General features: G+C 42.7%; 1 protein-coding gene across 1 annotated transcript in view; it reads left to right on the top strand.

The window, feature by feature from the left end:
* Positions 1 to 10,634: 10,634 nt before the first annotated feature.
* GNAI1 (G protein subunit alpha i1) overlaps positions 10,635 to 22,419 on the top strand; it is an 88,956-nt gene continuing 77,171 nt past the window's right edge. The window contains exon 1 of the mRNA XM_082661931.1: positions 10,635 to 11,037. Coding sequence (XP_082518057.1) covers positions 10,920 to 11,037 — 118 coding nt within the window. The 5' untranslated portion in view covers positions 10,635 to 10,919. The remainder of the gene's footprint in view (positions 11,038 to 22,419) is intronic.

Genomic DNA, 22,419 nt, shown 5'->3' with positions numbered 1-22,419 from the left:
TGTATACATGGATTATATACCAATTTAAAAAAAACTAACAACATCACATTTCAAATTGTGTATAAATTCAGAATAATAAAATCATTCTGAAAATGAACACTGACTCCACTGCAATCGCTACTTCCATTGCTACATTTTCCTTTTCATTGTTTTCCTATGCTCGCCGAAATTCCCTCAACCACTATACGTTAAAAAGGAGTCTGAATAATCTGATGAACTTCTAAAAAAGAGCCAGTGCCCTTTTTTACCTTACCTTTCTCAATATTCTGGCTCTGTTTTGGGATTTTTAGATACTTTTCTCAGCATAAACTTCTTCTTGTTGTTGAAAAAGCAATTGCTAGTGACTCAACATAGATCAGTTGTCTCTCTGCTTTGACAATTTTAGAAGCTAAGGGTAAAGCTCTGATAATTATTTAAAATTTTACTTTCTAGGACCAAGAAGGGCTTGGAAGGTGCTCCACCAACGTAGACACTCTCGCTCACCCAGGTCTCCGAAAGGAGCTGTTTCGGGAAGGAACAGGAGCGCCTTGTGAATCAGAGCCCCACTCTGTCAGCAGCTGTGCAGCACCAGGTGTCTGAAGCAGAGCTTTGGTAAAACGATGAGGGTGAACTTGTGGCTGAAGCCTGAGGGCTAAGCAGCACTTCCCAGTCAACACATATTAAACATCTGTGGGCCAACGCACTCAGCATGCTTGTGAAAACCAGTGTACCCCAGGCAGGCCTTGAGCCCACGCACCTACCCAGAGCGCATCAAAGGGCAGAGAGCAGCTCTGCCGAGGCCAGGCCTCCATCTGCCCAGCCCATGGGAATTAGAAGCAGGATATGCAAGGAGAGCGTGGATCCCAGGTGGAAACCAATGTACGTACCAGCACCCATGCCATGTTCCTGAGTTACTGAATTTCTCTTCCTGGGTGTTAAGCGTAGAGTAACAGTGAGCTGGGAATAGAGGGCGCAAGGACAGGCCAGGCCCAGGGTGGGGTGACCAGAGATTTTCTGCCAACACATAAATTTTACCCCCAGTCGCTATTCTCATAGAAGATTTAAGGTCTGATCTTCAGCATTTGACTGATTGACTCTCTATTTTCCTGTGGTTGAGTAAAATAGTCAATTAGTGGTTGAGTACTGTGGTTCTTTTTCAAGGAAAACCTTGAAAATTTCATGCCTTGAAGTTCCTCATACGTTTTTTTTTCCCCCATTCAGTGACCCTGAACTCTTACAAAGAACTCATTTCTTAATAACTTAATATAAAACATAATTTTGTCCCTTTTAGCCCCTAATCCATACATAGCCTAATAAGGTGTTGATAGTCAACGAATGCTAAACTCCTTACTACCGTGATTTGGAATAATATTGCCAATACTGGTAATTAGGACAGAAAAGCAGTAAGTGCTTCCCTGAATTCCCTTGGCCTGGCTCCTAATTCCAGTCCTTATAAACCCTTCTGTTGCAGTTCCTGCTGAGCTGAACAAGAGACACACATGCCAGTTTCACAGTTTAAAGAGAGAGCTACAGAAGAACAGCTGAGCCAGCAGGAAGCATAAACCGCGGGGAAGGTGTCAACATACCTATTTTTTTTTAATCCAGTGTAGTAAATAAACACATAGACTTTAATAAAGCCAGGTAGCTCTTTCCTTGAGAAGTTAGCTTATGCTTCAAGCTTGGCCCAAGGTTTGCTTGATCCTTTTTTAGAACCGCGTTTTGAAATTTTGGCAAGGTCAAACAAATATATGGGAGAAAAAAAAAAAAAAAGACATGACCTTATTCTTAGGCTTATTCTCTCACAAAGAGAAGCAGAACCAGGAATAGAGAAGACAAATAGGAATCCCAAAAACATTCAAACTTTTTAGCATTGTCCATCACGATACACATAGATAGTATATCATGAATTTGACTATTATATAATTTCTCTTCTCTGGATCTTACCCAAACCCTTCATCTTGGCCCTCAATGCCCTTAGTTGTCCTCTTCACCTTAATCTCTTCTCTCTCCTATTTTGTGTAAAAGTAAAATACTTAAACTCTTGGATCTGACAAAGCAGAAAGAAAAAGTACTATAATTAGGAGCACATGATGTGCCAGGAACTGTGTTACACTTGATGTTATTTAATCATGAAAACACATCTGCTGATATATCCAGTTTTGTGGAAGAAACTGAGGCTTACAGCTTCCAATTTAGAATAAAGTTAGAAGAAATTCTGAGCACCTGAGAATGGCCTGCCCAGCTCTACAGGATCTGCCCCACCTCCCTTGCAGCCCTCTCCGTTCTCATTCCCACCACTCTCTGCTTCACTATTACGCTTCAGCCAAACCGACCTGTGGGTTCCTCGATTAGGCCAACCTCAGTTCTATCCTGGGGACTTGGCACTGGTACTTTGCAATGAGAGAGCTTGGAATCCTCTTCCCCCTCATCTGGTTCCTTCTTCTCCTCCAATTCTCAGTTCAAAAGTGTCACCTCCTCAGACTGATCTCCCTGAACCCTCAGTTGAAAGCAATTCTTCCCTCAGAGTAACTCCCTGCTGTAGCCATGAAAGCGTCTCACTAAGATCCCACTTTAGGGGAGTGTCGTTGGCTGACCACCTCCAACTGCCCCGTCTTTAGATCCACTGCAGTGTTCACATCTGAGGCTGCCCAGAGTCCATCCCTGAGCATCACAGGGATACTAGACCCAGGCCGTTTCTGCCCAAGGCAGGACCCCTCTAATGAGCAGTATTTCCTCAGGAGTCAGGGAAGGGAGCCCACTTGGCCTGGCCAAGACTTTCTCAGAGTCGTACCATAGTCTGAGACTCTTCCTACCCAATTCTTCTTTCCTTCTCTCCTTCCCCAGATGTCAGAGCTGCATCCCATTTGAAGGTCCTCCCCATCTCTCCCTGCTCTCATTTATCCTTCACAGGCATTTCCCCCAATAAACCTCTTGCACGTCTAATTCTGTCTTGGAGTTTGCTTCTCAGAAGACGTGAACTGGTATACTCTTTTTGTAAAACTCTTTATCTTCATAGCACTTACAACTATTTTTAATTGTATCCTGTTTAATTGATCCACTTACCTACCTATTTAACATCTCTCTTCTACCATTGCTCCATCCCAACAAAATAAGTCTTATTCACCCCCTCATTTCCAGTGCTAAGAACATTGCCTGACTCATGTCAGGTCTTTAATTAATATTGTTGGACGAATGAATGAATGGTATAGAAGACTAGATTTATGTTCTAAATCCAGCTCCTTCCCTTTATTTATTTAATATGGGTATTTACTGTGCTAGCGATTGGAGATAAAACAGTAAACAAAAGAGACACTTTTTTTTGTCTTTTGAATTTATGTTCAAGTGAGCAGAGACAGGCAGTAAACATCACAAAAATAAGTTGTGATATGATAAGAGTTACAAAGAAATGGCAGTGCATAGTAAGGGAATGAAGAGTGACATGTGGGCGGTTAAGCAATATATCTCCCTGATAAGGTGGCATTTAACTGAGATGTTGTAAGAGAGTCATCCAAGCAGCTATCTGGAGGAAGAGTGTTCCAGGCAGGGAGAACATAAGTACAAAGGTCCCATGACAAGCATGTTTGGCAAGTTCAAAGAATAGCGTGCAGGTCAGTGAGGCTGAACCACTGAGAGCGAGGAGAATGGTAGGAAGTAATATTTAGGGTGAAAGAAGTGAACTTGATAAACCAGGTAAATCCTTGTATGTCATCATAAGAACTTTAGGTGGGATTTTTCTCTGAGTAAGATGGAAAGTAAATGGATGTGTATTTCTTAGTAAAGGAGTGACAATTCTAAAAGGATGACTCTGGTTGCTAGATAGTAAATAGGAGGGGATAATGGTGGAGACAGAGGGCCAAGAAAGCAGGCTATTGTGATATTCCATCAATATCTCAAACTAGGATATATCAATGGATGGTGATGTTTGGCCAAATTCTGAATATATCTGAAGGCAGAGTAAACAGGATTTCCTCCGGGGGTTGAGGGAAAGGGAGGAATCAAAAATGATGCCAGCTTTTTGGCCTGAGCAAATGGAAGGATAGAACTGCTGAGTACTGTGTTTTCTACCAGTCAAGCTCAGTTGTACAGGTACAGACACAGATAGGCCAAGAGTTGATTTAACCAAATTTGAGGTTTTTCTGTTGAATACAACGGTGGGGATGTTTTGAGGGTATCTGCAAAAGAATGATTATCCTGGCACAAGATGCATAAGTTGCTTAAGGAGAGAAATTATCACATGACAGGGCATGAGGGACAGGGCAAAGGCATATGGTCAATGGATGGAAGGTCTCTGTGGATTGAAGAATTGATGGTGATGAGGTTTCAGAGGGCGTGAGATGGAAAAATCAGAGGTAGAGGTCAGAGAGTGGGGCAGCCATGTTCTTTCCTTAGCATAGTAACAATTTCCTTTTCTACCCCTGCCTAATACTTGGGAAGAAGAGTCATGGCTTAAATGAAACAACAACAAATCCCAAACCCACTTCTCCTTCTACCATCCCATGTGTCTACCACTTTCCATGGTTAAAAATTCTGGAAAATTTCCTCATTAATCTCTGCATTCTCAGCACTTACTTACGCCTTAATTTTACATGGTGTGGCTTCCACTCACAGCAGTACCTCAAAGTACTTTGGTATATTTGCCAACCATCTACTGTTTTGTTTTTTTTCCCCAAAGTTCTTAATAAATACATAGAGCAAAGTGGGGTTTTTTTTGTTGTTGTTGTTGTTGTTGTTTTTGTGGTACGCGGGCCTCTCACTGTTGTGGCCTCTCCCGTTGCGGAGCACAGGCTCCGGACGCGCAGGCTCAGCGGCCATGGCTCACGGGCCCAGCCGCTCCGCGGCATGGGGGATCTTCCCGGACCGGGGCACGAACCCGTGTCCCCTGCATCGGCAGGCGGACTCTCAACCACTGCGCCACCAGGGAAGCCCGCAAAAACATTTTATCAAGAAGGCACATTTTTTTTTTATACAGCAGGTTCTTATTAGTCATCAATTTTATACACATCAGTGTACACATGTCAATCCCAATCGCCCAATTCATCACACCACGCCCCCCTCCCCCCGTGGCTTTCCCCCTTTGGTGTCCATACGTTTGTTCTCTACATCTGTGTCTCAATTTCTGCCCTGCAAACCGGTTCATCTGTACCAACCATCTACTGTTGAAATGACAGACTCAAAGGAATTCAGAATTATTGGTATCTTGCCGATGATCTAATTCAACACACTTTTATAGGTAGGGATATTGCAGTTTATATAAGTTAAGGGACTTTCAAAGATAGATATGCAGTTGAAAATAGAGCTTTGAATTGCTCCAAGGTTATTTGATTACCTGCTGAGAGCTTCTTCTACCATAATACTATTTCCAATTCTCTTTTGTTTATACTTGTCCCTGGGAGTATTTTTGATGCGTTTGAAATAATATATTACCTTTTTTTTTTTTCTTAAACATCTCCCTCCTTTACTTATGTACTGTTATATTCCTCAGTGCCCCCTGGCCTCATGGGCAGTGACTTCAAGATCTACCTGCTTCAGCAGGAAATTGGCATCATATTCACATGTGCTCGTAAACCAGTCTGATGGTTGAAGTCACTGCCTAATACCTTACATGTTTTTCCTCTTCTTTTCCAGTTCTCTTCTGTCATGGCTGCTGTCTGTGAGGCTAAATGAGGGAGACTGAGCATTGCCAGTGGTGCAGTGCCCATCAGGAGCATGTAAATGTCCATACTCAAGGGCTGTCTCTGTGTGCTTTCAGTCCACCAACGTGCTGGTGCCTGGGTGGTGATATGCTCCATGCAGAGACAATGGCCTTTATGTTATCTCTGCCCCACAGTGTTGTAACTTGCAAACCGAAGGGTGCTGCTTGTCTTTTAAAGTCTTTCAGTAATAATTCAATGAGCTTTTGTATTTCAACCTTTGCCCAGAATCTCACAACATCTCTAACAAAAATGGTTTTGGTTTGGGGCCTTTCTAACTATGGACAGGTACGGATGCCATGCTAGCCCCGCTATTCTCCAGTTATTTATAGCCTCTCCCCAAACCAGACTCTCTCCTTACTTAGAGAGCAAAACCCTCAATGTAGACAATGGAAAGGTGTCCGCATATTACATCTGCTCCCAACTTAGCCAAAGACACACACTGCCCTTCGGTTGTCTCTCTGTGTGTGTGTGTGTGTGTGTGTGTGTGTGTGTGTGTGTGTACACATCTGGTTGTCCTGACTCTCTCTTCTCTGGTTCATCCTCATCCCCACATTAATCCATCAATACACCAAGCCAACATGTCTCACGTAAACTCTCCTTTCCCCCTTCTGCTTGTATATCTCATGGCAGGATGAGTAAGAAAAGGGTTGAAGAACAGAAGGAGTTTCTGGATTTTAATATCATTTCTCACACTAATCCCATTTGGCTTCTGACTGATACAGAATCTCAAGGTTGTAAGGGATCCCAAAAGTTCATCGATCTCTAGATCTTTCCCAATATATGATCATCCAGTCTAGAGTTTTACATCTTAGTCAAGAATAAACGAGTTTCTGAGGTTCCCTATTTCCTTCAGCGGCAATTGTACACTTTTTTTTTTCACTTCAAGGTAAAATTTGTTGCCTATAGCTTTCTTCCAATAGGTCTTAAATCCACCACCTTGAACCCAGACGGAAGATGTCTATTCCCTCTGATTTATGATATCTCTTCAACCATTTATAAATAGCTATCATGTCACTTTGTATCTTCTCATTCCTGCATTAAATGTCCCTAGTTTCTTCAATTATTCCTTATGACACGGTTTGGGACTTTAAGACCTAGATGCTCTCAGCTGAATGTGTCTCAATTTGTCTTTTCACATATGTCTCTTTCTTAACATATGATGCTCAGTGTTATTCAGCAACAAAAAGAAATGAAGTACTATACATGCCACAACATGGATGAACCTTGAAAATTTTACGCTAAGTGAAAGAAGGCATAGACAAAAGACCACATACATGGTTCCTTTTATATAAAATGTCCAGAATGCGTAAATCTATAGAGACAGGAAGTAGATTATTGGTTGCCTAGGACTGGGCGTAGCAGGGAAGGTGGAAAGATTAGGGGAATAATGGCTATAGGGTATGGGGTTTCTTTTGCAGGTAATGAAAATGTTTGAGAAATGATTGTTGTGATGGTCACACAACTCTGTGAATATACTAGAAACCATTGAATGTTATACTTTCAATGGATAAATAATATGGTATGTGAATTATATCTCAATATAGTTGCTTAAAACATATGATGTCCATAAGGGAAAACAGTACTCTGAGGTAGATTGCTTCAACATCTGTATATCAATTTCACTCTCTATAAAATAGATGAGTTAATACTATTTTTTCCACCTGCTTGACAAGGTTGTTGAATCATATCTTTCAACATCATAATTATGTAAATTGTTAATTTGAATGATTCTCACCACCTCATATCTGGACTATTAACACAATCCACTTGCTGGTAACACCACTTGTTTTGTTGGGTAAAAGCTTTTTTTTTTACACCTATTACCCAGCTCAGGAGAATGTAGGGAACACTTAGTGTCCGTTGTAAAAAAGTCCACCTCTTCACCTTAACATTTAAAACTCTCTTTCAACTTTGTGCCATACTTCCTATCATTCTTTACAACCAAACTACATTTTGATTATAAAACAACTGTTATTTCCATCATGTACTTTGCACTTAACCCTTTTAGCTGATTATTCCTCTTAAAATATACCCTGTTATGAAGTGAATGTTTGTGCCCCCCTCCCAACCCCATTCATTTGTTGAAGCCCTCACTCCAGTATGATGGAATTTGGAGGTGGGGCCTTTGGTAGGTAATTAGGTTTGGATGAGGTTATGACGGTGGGGCCCCCATGATGGGATTAGTGTCCTTATAAGAAGAGTGAGAGAGAATAGAGCTCTTTCTCTCCACATAGTGAGAGCACAGCGAGAAGGTAGCCATCTGAAAGCCAGGAGAAGAGTCCTCACCGGGAAACTAAATTGGCTCGTAATTTGATCTTGGACTTCTCAGCATCCAGAACTGGGAGAAATAAATTCCTCTTGTTTAAGTCACCCAGCCTATGGTATTTTGTTATGGCAGCCTGAGTTGACCAACACAAAGCCCTGGAAACTCCCCCTCAATTCCCAGTCATGTCTTCCTTCTAAAGTTTTTTCAAAACTTTCTCCTCTTGGAATTTCCTCTCATACTGCTCACTCCATTTTTCTGCATCCTCTCAGAAGTTTAGCTTCATAATAAAGCTAATTTTCAGTTCTTATTCATCCATATATTGTATTTTAACTCCTCACCGACTTGACAAATCAGAGGGGTAACGTGTACCATTCTGTTCAGCTTTCTTTTCTCCAAAACACAAGTTTTGTAGTCATTTCCACTAGTACTCAGTCATGATTGCTTCCTCTTTTCTTGCAGTTGGTGGTCCCATACTCCATATGGCGTGAAAGCTTATAGGAAAGACTCACAGATAATCCCGAGTGGTAATATGTAAACACTATGTTGAAAGCTCACTCTGTCAAGTTTAATTCCAGACTCTCTGATGAACATCAGCATTTAGACTGCCAAGAAATACAAAGAGGGTAGGAGGTGATTAAATACAATTTAAAGCTTGTTCCTTTTTGTTGGTATATTACAAGAGGCCATAGGAAAAGTTGAGGCAGTTCTTGAAATTGCAGCTCTTGAGCCCAGCAGGGTTGACTATTGCAGGAGAACAGGAGAGGGCATGTCCAATAAGGAGGAAACTGGCAACCTCTGCTAGCCCACAGGCCTTGCTTAGGAGACCCACTCTAAGGCTGTTCTTCCTGTAGCATCAGCTCAGCCTTACCTTCCTGGAAAACTCAAGCCCAGTTTTTACGAATGTTTTTTAGAAAATAAGACTTCCAGATGGTTGCTCTTTGGTTTCCATCAGAGCAATTTCCTAATTTTTGAACACATCAAAGATGATTTTCTTTGCTACCAACCCCATCTTATAATCAGTTAACATTTCCTGTGATGTCTATAAGGGAAAAGTGTAGTCGTACAAGTGACCGGGAGAGACCAGACCTTAAACCTATGCTCATTCATACCGTGCTGGGTGAAATGCCTCTAAGGGCCACAGAAGCTATTTCCCCCAGACCAGGTAGAGCTGGATGGATGGAGGATGGTCTGGATCGACTCCATCTCATTTCATGGGTGAGGAAGCCAAGGCCTGCAATAAGGAATGACATGCCCAGTGGCTTATGATTTACTAACATGGTCATAAATATTGGTTCAGAACTTGGCCTGGAAGCTTCCATGTCGCCCCAGAGGAGGTCAGTTAAGGTGTGGAGATTTGTTTGTGTGGGTGTGTTGTTTGGTCTTATTTAAAAATATGCTCCTTTTTAAAGCTTATCCATTCGAAAATATAATTACCCTGGTACTGTAGAGAAAATAAAACGTTTCTATTGTTTCAATCCTTTAAGGGTTGATTTTGTTTAATGCAAGTAAGAAATATCCGAGAGCAATCTAGCAGTAGACTTTGATGCCCCTGCGTTTCTGAATTCTCAGTCAATGAAAACATGTAAGCCAGGAATATGTCTGAATCTGTGGCAGGAGGGAATAGGTAGCAGCTGTGAAATCTGCGTCGTATGGAGAGGTTGGGCTAAGTGACGATTATGGTCTCTTCTAATGTTAAATGGCGTTCTTTCAAATAACTTTATCAACATGTATCTGTTATTTAAGAAAAACATTATCGTACTTTTCACATTGCTTTAAAAATTCTATTTCATTTAAAATATAAATCTCTCTCCTATATCACTAAATATTATTCTATAACTTTTAATGCTGTAGAGTATCCCATCATTTTGGCAATCCTTGGACATTTTGTGGATAATTTTGAAAGTGGGATGAATGGACACAGTATGGAAAAGACTTTCTGAATAAAATTTATGGCACATAAAATTGCATGGATAGGAGAAAAAAATATGCTCTTTGATTCTTTATCTTACATTTTCTCAGGTTTGAGGAAATCCTTCAAAATGTTCTTTGCTTGTGGAAAGGGACGTGAGAGTGGATGGAAGGAGGGAGGAGAGAAGGAAAAAAGAAAAAAGCGGAAGAAAGTTGACCTCCTATCGTCCCCAGACTTTTCTGTTCCCCACTTTACCCTCTCTGCTTTCTCCACGGTTCCATTCCCAGCCCCAGCTCCCTCTATTTCCCTCACCCCTGAAGGCCAGCTGACACGCGTTTACATTTGGAAAAACCCTCGCGCGCCTGCCCGAGCTGGGCATGCTCAAACGCCCAGGACTGGCTTTTTTCGGTTTCCAACTTTGGCAGCTCTCCCACCCGCACCCCTAAGGGGCAGGTCCGAACACATCCCTGGGTGTGAGTAAACGGGAAGAAATTATCACACTCCCGCGGAGGAATTAAGGTAGGGGACCTCGCCGCGACGTTCGGCCTTCCGGGGGCGCTCCCCAAGGGCGCGCGCGGTCGCCGGCCCTCTGGGGCTGTGGAGCGCCGGCGTCCGCGGCAGCGTGGGCGCGCGCACCCGTCCGAGGGGGTAATGTCCGAGGGCTCGTGTTCGGGCGCGCGCTCTGGGAGTGGTCGCGGGGCGGCGGGAGGGGCGAGCAGGGGCGGGGCCGCGGCGGCGCGCGGACGCCGAGCAGCGCCGGGCTTCTAGAGGTTGCGGCGCGGCCACCAGCAGGAGGCTACCGGTGGCTGTACCCAGAGCCTGGAAACGCAAGACTTCGGGGCCGCGGAGGGAAGCGAGGCGCGGAGCCCGGCCGTAGGCAAGAGCTGCGCGGTGCTGCTAGCTCCTTTGCAGACACCGCTTCCCTAGGTCCGTTTCGGAAGTGGGTGGGGGTGGTGTGGCCGGCGTCGGGAGGAATTCGAACGCCGGCATCCAGGAAGAAAGAATTCACCTGTGTTTCAAGGCAGCGCGCCGGACTTGAAGGGAGCGGCGGCCAGCTCTCGCTCCTGGCACAATGGGCTGTACGCTGAGCGCCGAGGACAAGGCGGCGGTGGAGCGGAGTAAGATGATCGACCGGAACCTCCGCGAGGATGGCGAGAAGGCGGCGCGCGAGGTCAAGCTGCTGCTGCTCGGTAAGGGCGGCCGGGCCAGGTTGGCGGACGGGGGCCCCCAGCCGGCCTGGGGCCAGGAAGTCTGGCGGGTGTGCTGGGCGCGGGCTCCTCGGCACTGGGAAGCCCGGAGGGGACGTGCCAAAGCGGCGGAGGGCTCGTCTTGTAGCGCCCGAGGATGCTTTCGGAGCGTGAGCTTGTGCGGCGCGGCGCAGAGCCGAGGCGGGTGCCCCTCTCCCCGGTCCCCTTCCTCTCTGTTCCCTTGGCTGGGGGAAACTCGCCCGCGGGGAGCAGGGGCTTCACTCGCGTGCCTCGGTGTGGATCCCGCCAGGAGCCGAGGAGCGGATCGCGAGGAGCCCCTTTTCTCTGAAGTTAGCTCAGCTTTGTGAAGATGAAAGGGCACTGGCTACAAGGAAGTAAAAGCACATCCCACCCTCCACCCCTCCCCCGCGCGAAAACCCTTTCTACAAGGTGTCGTATCGCGGTTGTGGTTTCCTCATGTCACGAGTGCCACGTTTTGTGAAATCAGTGCACGTTTTGTGGGGTCTCCGTAGGGTTGAATTGTGTTTTTCTGTTGAACTTCCTGTGGCGACTCAGTAAGTGTTAGGGGAGCACTGATTATATTTATCTTGCGTAAGGAAGTAGGCTATGCTGGACGCTGGATTTTTATTACGGTGGGGACATGGAAACCATCAAAGTTAGGTCACACTGGCTTCAAAAATGATACTCGAGCGGTGAAAACCGTTGTGAAAGGTGTGAGTGGGTCACATTGGACAACAGGATTCTCTTTTCTGCTGCCACGGCTTCAGATGAATGAGATTTGCCAGGTACACGCAAGGCTCTGATTTGTTCTTAGTATTGTACTCCTGGTGAAACGCTCTGTGGAGGTCTTTTGCAGTTGTTTGAAGGGAGGGAACGTAAAAAGAGTAAGCCAGGATTTTGATTAAGGGATACATTAGGAAAATACCCGAAGCTTAAGATTTGTTGATGTGTGAGTTAGGGTTTTCTTTTGTTTGCATCTCCGTACCCCCCAAACACACCCTGTAGGCAGTGAAGTAGGTGAAAGATTTCTCAGAATCTTTATTTGCACTGGCAGCGACTGCTTTTATTTTTGTAACAGTTACAATAAAACAAATACTATCGCACAAACCTGTTTTCGGTAAGCTTCTGTTTCATTGGTTTAATGACTGCAGGAAAAATGGTGGGTTTTTTCTCCATTACTAGTAGGCTTAGAAGCAGCAAACTTGGCATGACTAAAAGTAATAATGATCTGAGTCATTCTGCAAGTAACTGTGAAATAACTTTGCATTTTAAAGACCTGGTGGTTTTCTGCACCCCCGCGCCCCAACGTAAATCTTTCTCAGTTAATACTGTTTACTTAGGTTTTTACATTAATGAGAAATATTGTCTTTTGAGGAAGTCAGTGTATTTTAGCGTATTGAGCACAGAAGAGACACACCTTTGTATGGAAACGTGTAGGTCCTCCTCTTCCGAATTCAATGTGCTTGCGATAAAAATGGAAAAAAGGGTTGAAAAGTTCTTTTCCTGCAGTTTCTGCACTCCTGCTCTGTTATATTATTTCAGTGTGTTGTGTGACTCTGAGTTTGAGTCAGCCATCCACCATGTTTAAAGCATTGGAAAATGAGTTCTCTGGTGGTGTTTTATGCTTTACATAGATGTCTGTTAGAGAGAGATGGCCTAGGATCAAGGTCCGACAAGTTGGCTTTTGCTTATATTCAGAAGAGATCAGTGTTTCTCAGCTTCAGCACTGTTGATATTTTGGGTGGAATAATTCTTTGTTGTGCGGACTGTCTTGTGCATTGTAGGATGTTAAGCAGAATCTTTGGCACCCACCTTTTAGATGCCAGGAGCAGCCCCCATCCACTCGTGACCCAGAAAAGTCTCCAGATATCCCCCAAACGTCCCCTGGGGGCAAAATTTAATCTTGACTGAGAATCACTGTTCTAGACTAATAATTAAATATACTTCAGTGTGTAACACAGAACCCAAAGTTGCATCTCTACCACGAACTATAGTGAGAGCCGTGAGAAAGGTGTGGCAGAGTTGCGATTTTCTGAAGTTAGGGAATTTTTTTCTCCATACCAATAACATTAGAAAGCTTTCACAGTGATTTACAAATCTTCAGGTAACTGAATTTCTTCAGCTCTCTTTTCTAGCTTTAGTCTCTCGCTGTTCCCTACACCTTTTCTCTGTAGAAATTCCCGTCTTGTTGGCCCAGCAGTCATCCTCTTTGTCTGTCTTACTCCCATTCTGCTCTACCCTTTTGCCCAGAGCTCCAGCATTCTAGTTCCTATAAACAGAATGTTGGCTTATTCTTGGAATGTTTGAAAACATTTTTCTTTTTCCTAGTTTGACTTTAGCAGTGGAGGGTTGACCTTTGGTTCCTTTTTGGATTAAAGTTATACGTGTAAGGAGCTCAGTGAAATCAGTCCATGTAAAACACGGCAACTGAATCAGTTGAAATGTGAAATGTAAAATGGTCTCTAGGTAACCTATAACCAATGTCAATTCTGTTTACATCAGATTTTCCTCCTCTTCACTTATTTTTTTTCCTAATCAAATGATTTTTTTTTTTCATTTAAGGTATACAGCACATTTAAGATGGTATAGTAAATAGTTCATTGTATTTCATTTTTCTTAAGGCATGTGTTGTCATTTTAGACATTGGGTTGAGAGATTCGGGTATAAGACACATACAAAGATTTGGGCACTGGATGTCTATTTTATACATGTATGTGTATATATACTATATATGTAGATATATGTGTATATATATATTGTGTGTGTGTGTGTGTATATATATATATATATTTTTTTTTTTTTTTAACTCAGAGATATTTCACTATCCTTATTAGGAGCAGTGAATTAGGCCTTAAAAAAAAAAGAGGACCTAGTCTAATCCTTGACCTAAAGGAAATCAGGTCAGGGTTTGAGTGGTTCTAAAGATTTAACTTTCAGGCTTTAGTATTAGAATAATAATCCTAAATAATGAAACTTATTTTAATAATTAAAGTTTTCTTTCCATTGTATATGGCTGATTGTCTCAAGAGAAAACATTTATTGTTATATCTTTGAGGATGTTACAACTTATCCTTTTAAGGGTATAGCATTAGGCCTAGGTTGTTGTTTCAGTGAGACTACATTGTACATATGGGTACTTATTAAATATCTTACGGTAATTTTCAAAGATATATGAGGGTAGGGTACATGCAAGTAAAATTTTTATGAATTAATTGTTCTTAAATTATTTCACTCTGGAGTTTCTTTTTCTAGTTTTTGAAATTTATTTAATTAATTAATTTATTTATGGTTGCATTGGGTCTTCGTTGCTATGCGTGGGCTTTCTCTTGTTGCAGCAAACGGTGGCTACTCTTTGTCGTGGTGCACAGGCTTCTCACTGCAGTGGCTTCTCGTTGCGGAGCTCGGGCTCTAGGTGTGCGGGCTTCAGTAGTTGTGGCATGCGGGCTCAGTAGTTATGGCTCACGGGCTCTAGACCACAGGCTCAGTAGTTGTGGTGCAGGGGCTTAGGTGCTCCGGGGCATGTGGGATTTTCCCGGGGCTCGAACCCATGTCCCCTGCATTGGCAGGCGGATTCTTAACCACTGCGCCACCAGGGAAGTCCCTTCACTTTGAAGTTTTGCGCTTGTATTCTCCTTTACTCCTCCCATTATCCTTCCCTCCACCCATTATCCTTCCCTCCACCCATTATCCTTCCCTCCACTGAACTCATCCCCACAAACAAACAAACAAACAAATACAAATCCATACTCTTTATCTCTTTAACTTCTTAAAATGAGGTGAGGGACTGGATCCCTTCTGCTTGGTGAATATTTTTACATTGCTACCACCCACCAGCTATTTGAGAAACTAAACCGTTCATGTTTTTGGCTTTCTTTAAACTTGCCCTGTGACTTGCCTAGTTGAGAAATTCTGGCATTGCAGAACTTTTGATTTTGCATTGCTTTAGCCGTTTCCTTAGAGTTGGCTCAGGACCTTAGATGTCAGAAAGCCCCTTTCCTTGAGTGAGTGAATGGATATGGTATTTCTACAGGGGTTATGTGCTTCTCTCTCCCTCACCTACTTTGTATTAGCAATTACTTTACTAGAAGCCACAGGTGGTGTTAACATATGTTTTGAAAGTGCTGGTTTTTCTGTATCTTTTGTTTTTTCTTCTCACTTTTATAGTTCAAGTTCTCCTCTGCCTCTGGCAGCCTAGTTCCAGTAGACTTTCCTGCTTCTGGTCTTTGCCTCTAGCCTGCAGTAGGTATCATGCTAATGCCTTGCTCGGAAAACCATTCTTGACTTCTCCATTGACTGCAGAATAAAAACTTTCTCCTGGACCTGGCTTCCCTCTAGCCTCATACTCTTTTCTTCAGGGCACCGTTCTTCTCCAAACAGGAATAGTTGGCATATGGCGGAGCACATTTGCACTCTGGTTTCTAGTGTGAGTTAGCTTTATGCCCCGCCTGCTTCCCGCACTAGCGTGAGACTTCAGGGGCAGGATCTTTGTAGGTCATCGTAACAACCCTTTCCTTTTGTCATGAGCATATTTAGTTCTTAGTTATGTTAACATCTTGTGTAGGATTAGGATTTACCTAGAATATAAACCTTATACTTTGCCATTTTCAGTATTGATGGGAATGTAAACAAAAAGGGAACAGTAAAAGTAAATGACAACCAAAGTAAGCGTGCGGTATCTAAAAGTAAGTTGTTTGGTTTAAGATTTTTTTTCATAGTTATAAGAACTTTTCACAGTCGTTATATTTATTTGACAGGTTAGATAAATTCAAGAAAATGACAATGGATATTCATTGGAGGAGGGTCTTCTATGTTGTTATAGTGTTATAGTGTAGTGTCAGTCCTTAAAATAATTTCTTTTGGTAGGGATAGATCTCAGGTTTTTTTACTCTTTATTTATGGCCTCTTAGCTATAAAGAGCATGAATCTTGTTAACTTATCAATGATAGGAAATACAATACCTACACTATAGGATTTAGTCGAAGATGTTATTCAAACCTGAAAAAGATCACTGTAATTTTTAAGACAAAAATTGAGTATCCAACCACGATCTTAATTTGTATTTTCTTATGCATTTCTCTCTGCCTTGGAAAATTCAAGATACCACAGATTCACATGGGAGGACCTGATGTATCTGTCACATTTCTAGGACGCATAAATTTCTTGGTCACATGTTCTGGCCCGCAGTTACCCAATGTCTGACTTCCCGGAGTGTGACATTGCTGAAGCTCAGATCCCGGATGGCATTTGAGTTGAATGAGCTAAGGTCAACTGCACCTAATCTTGGAGCGCTTAGGCTGCTTTCTGTCGTAATTGGTTAAATACTAATTAAAAACTTTAACAGAAATAGGGTTAAAAATCTTAACAGAAGCAGGGCAAAAATAATTTAAAAACGAAATGTTTGTTACCATAACTTAGTGGCTTAAAACGATGCACAATTTATTAACTTTACATTTCTGTAGGTCAGAAGGTTACACCAAGCTAAAATCAAGGTGTCAGCCGGGCCGCTTTTCTTTGCGGGTTGTAGAAGAGAATCCGTATATTTGCTTTTTCCAACCTCTGTCTAGAGCAGCGGTCCCCAACCTCTTTGGAACCAGGGACCGGTTTTGGGGAAGACAGTTTTTCCACGGGCGTTGCGGGGCGGCAGGGAGGTGATTCCGGCGGTACCGTGAGCAGTGGGGAGCGGCAGGTGGAGCTTCACTGGCTTGCCTGCCGTTCACCTCCTGCTGTGGCCGGGTTCCTGACACGCCGCAGACCGCTCTCGGTCTGCGGCCTGGGGGTTGGGGACCCCTGGTCTGGAAGCTACCTGCTTTCATTGTCTCCTGGCCTCTTCATCTTCAAAGCTAGCAGTGGCTAGTGGCGTCTTTCTCATGTAACATTACTCTCCTGTCTCCCTCCTTCACTTCTAAGGGCCTTTGTCATTAAGTTGGGCACACCCAGATAATCCAGGATAACAGACTCATCTCAGGATCCTTATCTTAATCACATCCGCAAAGTTCCTTTGCCGTGTAGGATAACATGCTCATAGGTTCCAGGGACTGGGGCCATGGGCATCTTTGGGGGCTATTGTTCTGTCTACTTTAGTCTGCCCTCATGGAAAATGCACTTATCCTATCCCAACATCTCCCAAAGTCTCATCCCCTTACAGCATCAACTCAACATCCAAAATCTCATCCAGATCTCAGAATCTAACTCTGGTATGGGTGAGATTCTCCATGTAATCCATACTGGGACCAAATTTCTTTCTCTCTGTGAACCTGTGAAGCTAGAAAACACATTACCTGCTCCTAGAATACAGTAGGAGGGCACAGTGATAGAGCCGGCAGAGGATACCAGTTATAGTCACTCTCGTTCAGAAAGGGAGAAAGTGGAAAGAAAAAGGAGTGAGTATTCAGTCCTGTGCACTTTCCAAACTACTTTAGGTTTCAAGGCCTACAGATAGTCTTGGTGACGCTGCTTGAGTTTCTGGCCTCTGGACTCTGCCCTTCAAGTCATCCTTCCTTTTCGATCAAAGGTAGCACACGTTTGCAGCAGAGTAATGTTATCAGCCTGTTTCTTGCCTGTATTATGGTGATCTGACAGCATTCTTTCATTTTGTACCCTTTTTTTTTTTTTGAGTTTTATTTTTTATACAGCAGGTTCTTATTAGTTATCTATTTTATACATATTAGTGTATATATGTCTATCCCAATCTCCCAATTCATCACACCACCACCACCGCATTAGGTACTCTTTTAATTTATCTTTTCCTCTCCCATTTTACTATAATCGGTAAGAAAAAATCAGGCCACGACTTCAACAATTTACTTGGAAATCTCCTTGTCTAAATATTTAGATTTATAGTTTACAAGTTCTGCTTTCCACATAACTGCAGGACATAATTCACTTATGCTTTGCCACAAAATAACAAGGATCCTTTTTCCTCTAGTTTCTAATAATATGTTCCTCCTTTCCATCCCAAGTCCTCACCAGCAGCACATGTAAAGTCCACATATCTACCAACAGTCTGTTCATGACCGTATTTAGTGTTCTCTGCCATGTTCCTCACTTTCTTTTGAGCTCTCACCAGGGGAGCCGTTAACATCTGTGTTTTTAACAGCGTGTCAAGGCAATCTAGGCTTTTTCTATCATGGTCCTCAAAATTCTTTCAGCTTCTACCCATTGCTTAATTCTAAAGCCATTTCCACATTTTTAGTGTTTGTTGTGGCAACACCCTACTTCCATATACCCTCATTGATACCTCATGTATAAATTTAGGGAATGCATAACGATGGTTATTTTATATTCTTTGGTCCCTTATAATTTATGTGACTGTTATGGTAATAGCAAAACCACCAGTTTCTGGTGTTTCTTATTGAACTCATGGTATTTCACTTGAGGATTAGTGTGAACGAATAAGACTTTCCTTTGTTTGCCTCCTCTTCAGTGTAGTTTTTCCTGACCATCCAGTCTAAATTAGTCTTCTTTGCTCTCCCTTCCAAATTAGACCGTTTTGAAATCATCTTGTGCATTTACTTTTTGATTGTCTGTTGCATCTCTCCATGGGGATTGGCTCGTCAGAGCACGAATCCTGTCCAACTTGTTTATCACCTAATGAGGTGGCACGTACTAGTCTTTTCATAAATGGTAATTAAATGAGTGACTAATTAAATGATTAATTTTGAGTAATAGTCTTTTTTTATTTTTGTTTTTTTTAATTTATTTAATTTTTTATTTTTGGCTGCGTTGGGTCTTCGCTGCTGTGCACAGGCTTTCTCTAGTTGCAGCGAGCGGGGGCTGCTCTTCATTGCAGTGCACGGGCTTCTCATGGCGGTGGCTTCTCTTGTTGCAGAGCACAGGCTCCAGGCACACGGGCCTCAGTAGTTGTGGCACGCAGGCTCAGTAGTTGTGGCTAGCAGGCTCTAGAGCACAGGCTCAGTAGTTGTGGCGCACGGGCTTAGTTGCTCCGCGGCATGTGGGGTCTTCCCGGACCAGGGCTCTAACCTGTGTCCCCTGCATTGGCAGGCAGACTCTTAACCACTGTGCCACCAGGGAAGCCCCTTGAGTAATAGTCTTTTTTTTTTTTTTTTTTTTTTTTTCCGTACGCGGGCCTCTCACTGTTGTGGCCTCTCCCGTTGTGGAGCACAGGCTCCGGACGCGCAGGCTCAGCGGCCATGGCTCACGGGCCCAGCCGCTCCACGACATGTGGGATCTTCCCGGACCGGGGCACGAACCCGTGTCCCCTGCATCGGCAGGCGGACTCTCAACCACTGCGCCACCAGGGAAGCCCGAGTAATAGTCTTTTAAAGGGAAAAAGTTGCTACATTTTCCTTGGGCTTTGGGTAATTTTAGTAAATTTAGGCTCACTGTATCCCCATTTATTTATATGTTTCTTAGCTTGCTACTTAGAGTAACTACAGCCTACTACATTATTCCTAACAGAGTTCTGAAAAATAAAATTAATTTGGAGGAACAAATTCTTGCTGCATGATCAGAAAAATATTTTGACTCTTGGTAAATTAAGTGGTGGAGTGAAACGTGATTTTTGTATTTTCTGAACACATTGTTTTTAACAGGATTGTTACATTGCTACTCCACATGTTATTTGAATGCTTTGTTGTTCTGAATGCTTTCTTAATAACAAGGCATTAAATATATTCTCACAACCATATCTGTCCTACAGGATGATGCGATTATGTGTAACTCTGGCTTTCTGGAGTTAGCAGGGCACTCAGAAGCTCACCATGGTCTGTTTATGTCTTGCCTGTCCTTTTTTTTTAAAATAAATTTATTTATTTATATTTTTGGCTATGTTGGGTCTTTGTTGCTGCGCATGGGCTTTTCGAGTTGCAGCAAGCCGGGGCTACTGTTCGTTGCGGTATGTGGGCTTCTCATCGTGGTGGCTTCTCTTGTTGCGGAGCATGGGCTCTAGGCGTGCGGGCTTCAGTAGTTGTAGCACGTGGGCTTCAGTAGTTGCAGCGTGCAGGCTAAGTAGTTCTGGTGCGCAGGCTCAGTAGTTGTGGCGCATGGGCCTAGTTGCTCCACGGCATGTGGTATCTTCCCGGACCAGGGCTCGAACCTGTGTCCCCTGCATTGGCAGGCGGATTCTTAACCACTGCCCCACCAGGGAGGTCCTTGCCTGTCCTTGTGTGGTGAGAATTGTCATTGGCGGCATTTGTAAAGTGTCTTTCATGTTTTTGGTATCCAGTTATGTCTTAAGTTTACTAAATCCTTAGGAGAATTTACAGAGTACTTAGGGAAAGAAAATGTGTGCATAAAGATAACTCCTTATAAGGGAAAATGGGGAAGAAGTGGTATAAACAGATACCCGGGGACACGAGCTGTAATATCGGAGTGTGTATTGTTGATCTTGTGGGATGAGGGTGTAGGTAGCATGCCTCTCAGAAATTAAGCAGTTAAGGATCTGTCCATTGCCATCATGTACTTCTCTCTCTCTTTTTTTTTTTTTTGGCCGTGCCTCGCGGCATGCGGGATCTTAGCTCCCCGACCAGTGATCCAACCCGCACCTCCTGCAGTGGGAGCGCGGAGTCTTAACCACTGGACCACCAGGGAAACCCCTTCCTGTATTTCTGAGCAGACTTTTGGATCCTGATTGGTTGTAAGCTCTGTATTATACAGAAACCTGCAATCTAGAGGAGACTTTGCCATCTATAGTTTAGTTTTCTTACTTTTTCCACATATAAGGAACTTGGGCTGTAAAATGTTTTCCTTAAGACCTTGGGCAAGTTATCCAGTTCTTTAAGCGTCAGTTTTCTATAAATTCCAGATAATAAATGTACCTACCCTATAGGGCTGGGGACAAGGTAAGCTAATGTATCTACAGTACTTTGAGCAGTTGTACCTGGCACAAGTTTTTATTAAATATAAGCTGTTAATATAAATACTTTAGAGACTCTTTTCGATCAGCCCTCCCTCCCTGCCTCCTTGTGGATAGATCCATTTATGGTCATAGACATTAAATCCTTTAGTTGGCTCTTCTTAGCAGAGGGTGTGCACATAGCAAAGATTTCAAAAAATATAAAATCAATTGTAATTACTAGTTTCTGACCCCACCACAGCTTCCTTCTGGGGCTTGGATTTCTGTTAACAGACTCCCCACTGGGAATAAACCAGGTAAATATCTGTGCTAGGTTAAGAATTCTATAGAGCATGAATTTTGAGTAATTAGAAAACTTTACAAATGATTTAAAAGTAATTTCTCTCCATTTTATTACCCATTTTTAGAATAAATGCAGTAATTTCCTGCAAACTTTCCTTTTATCTTTCTTGAAAATAAAACACAGCTGTTGATATAAGTTATGAAACATTGAGTTGACTCAAATGAATGTGCCGTTTATCAGGGGAGCTTATGATTATTTCCTACAAATTTTAAAACTTTTCTGAAACTCCTTGTACTGATAAAGAGATTACTCATAAAACTCCAGAATTACAATGAATTTACTTTTAAAAGAGAAGCAACATCTCTTGAAAAGTGGTCGTAACCTTGAAATAGAAACAAGCATTGAATCTGTGACAGCATTTATGCCTTTTAATAATTTTTCAAAAGAGTCACTTAAGACTTAGCCTTGAATTACCTGGAATTCCTCTGTTTACCTTGCCTTTCTAAGGTACCCTCCAGATTCTTTTTTTTTTTTTCTGGTAATATACTTATCTAATGTACATTATATTTTTTCTTGTTTGGGCCTGTGCCTTTTATTTGATAGCGTTTCATGTATTTAAGAAGCATGCAACCTGTAAGGAAACCACATTTAAGATTAATATAATATGATAGGAGTTAGAAGAAAACTGCCTTCTGATCGGTAGTTCTGAAGCTAATCTTTTGAAGCATAACATATTTCTATGCAGTTTGAAAACTGATCCACTTAGTTTTCACAAACTGAGCACGTCAATGTCATCAGCAACCATGTCAAGACATGCCTGCAAGAGATGTGTTGTGACAGTACAAAGCGGTGATGCCGGTCAGTTGAGTTGCTGGAACTGATGAGAAGGTGCCCCCCCCAACTCTAGGCCAGCGCTCTGTACTCACCCCCACTCCTTCATCCCTTCTTACCCTCAGGACCTTCCCATCCTCCATGATTCTCTCTACCATCTTCACGCTTCTTTAAAGACTCCTGTGTCCTGCTCCGTAAGCATTCTCAAGACATGCCCAGCATTAAAAGTAATAAAATCCAGACAAAACTGTTCGTACCCTCCTTAAATAATTTTTCATCCCACATTTTGTCATCTAATCTTTTCAAAATATTAGGCTGCATTCCCATCTTTTTCACCTTCCATTCAGTCTTTAAACTGCTTTTTATTTTAAAGTTGTGGACTTTTCCAGTGGTACAGAAGTATTGGGAAATATCACAGACACTCATGGAACACACA

Source organism: Grampus griseus (assembly GCF_964374135.1).
Source record: "Grampus griseus genome assembly, chromosome: 9".
NCBI classification, from domain to species: domain Eukaryota; kingdom Metazoa; phylum Chordata; class Mammalia; order Artiodactyla; family Delphinidae; genus Grampus; species Grampus griseus.
Note: the sequence above shows the minus strand (reverse complement) of the source record. Positions and strands in the feature narration are given on the sequence as shown.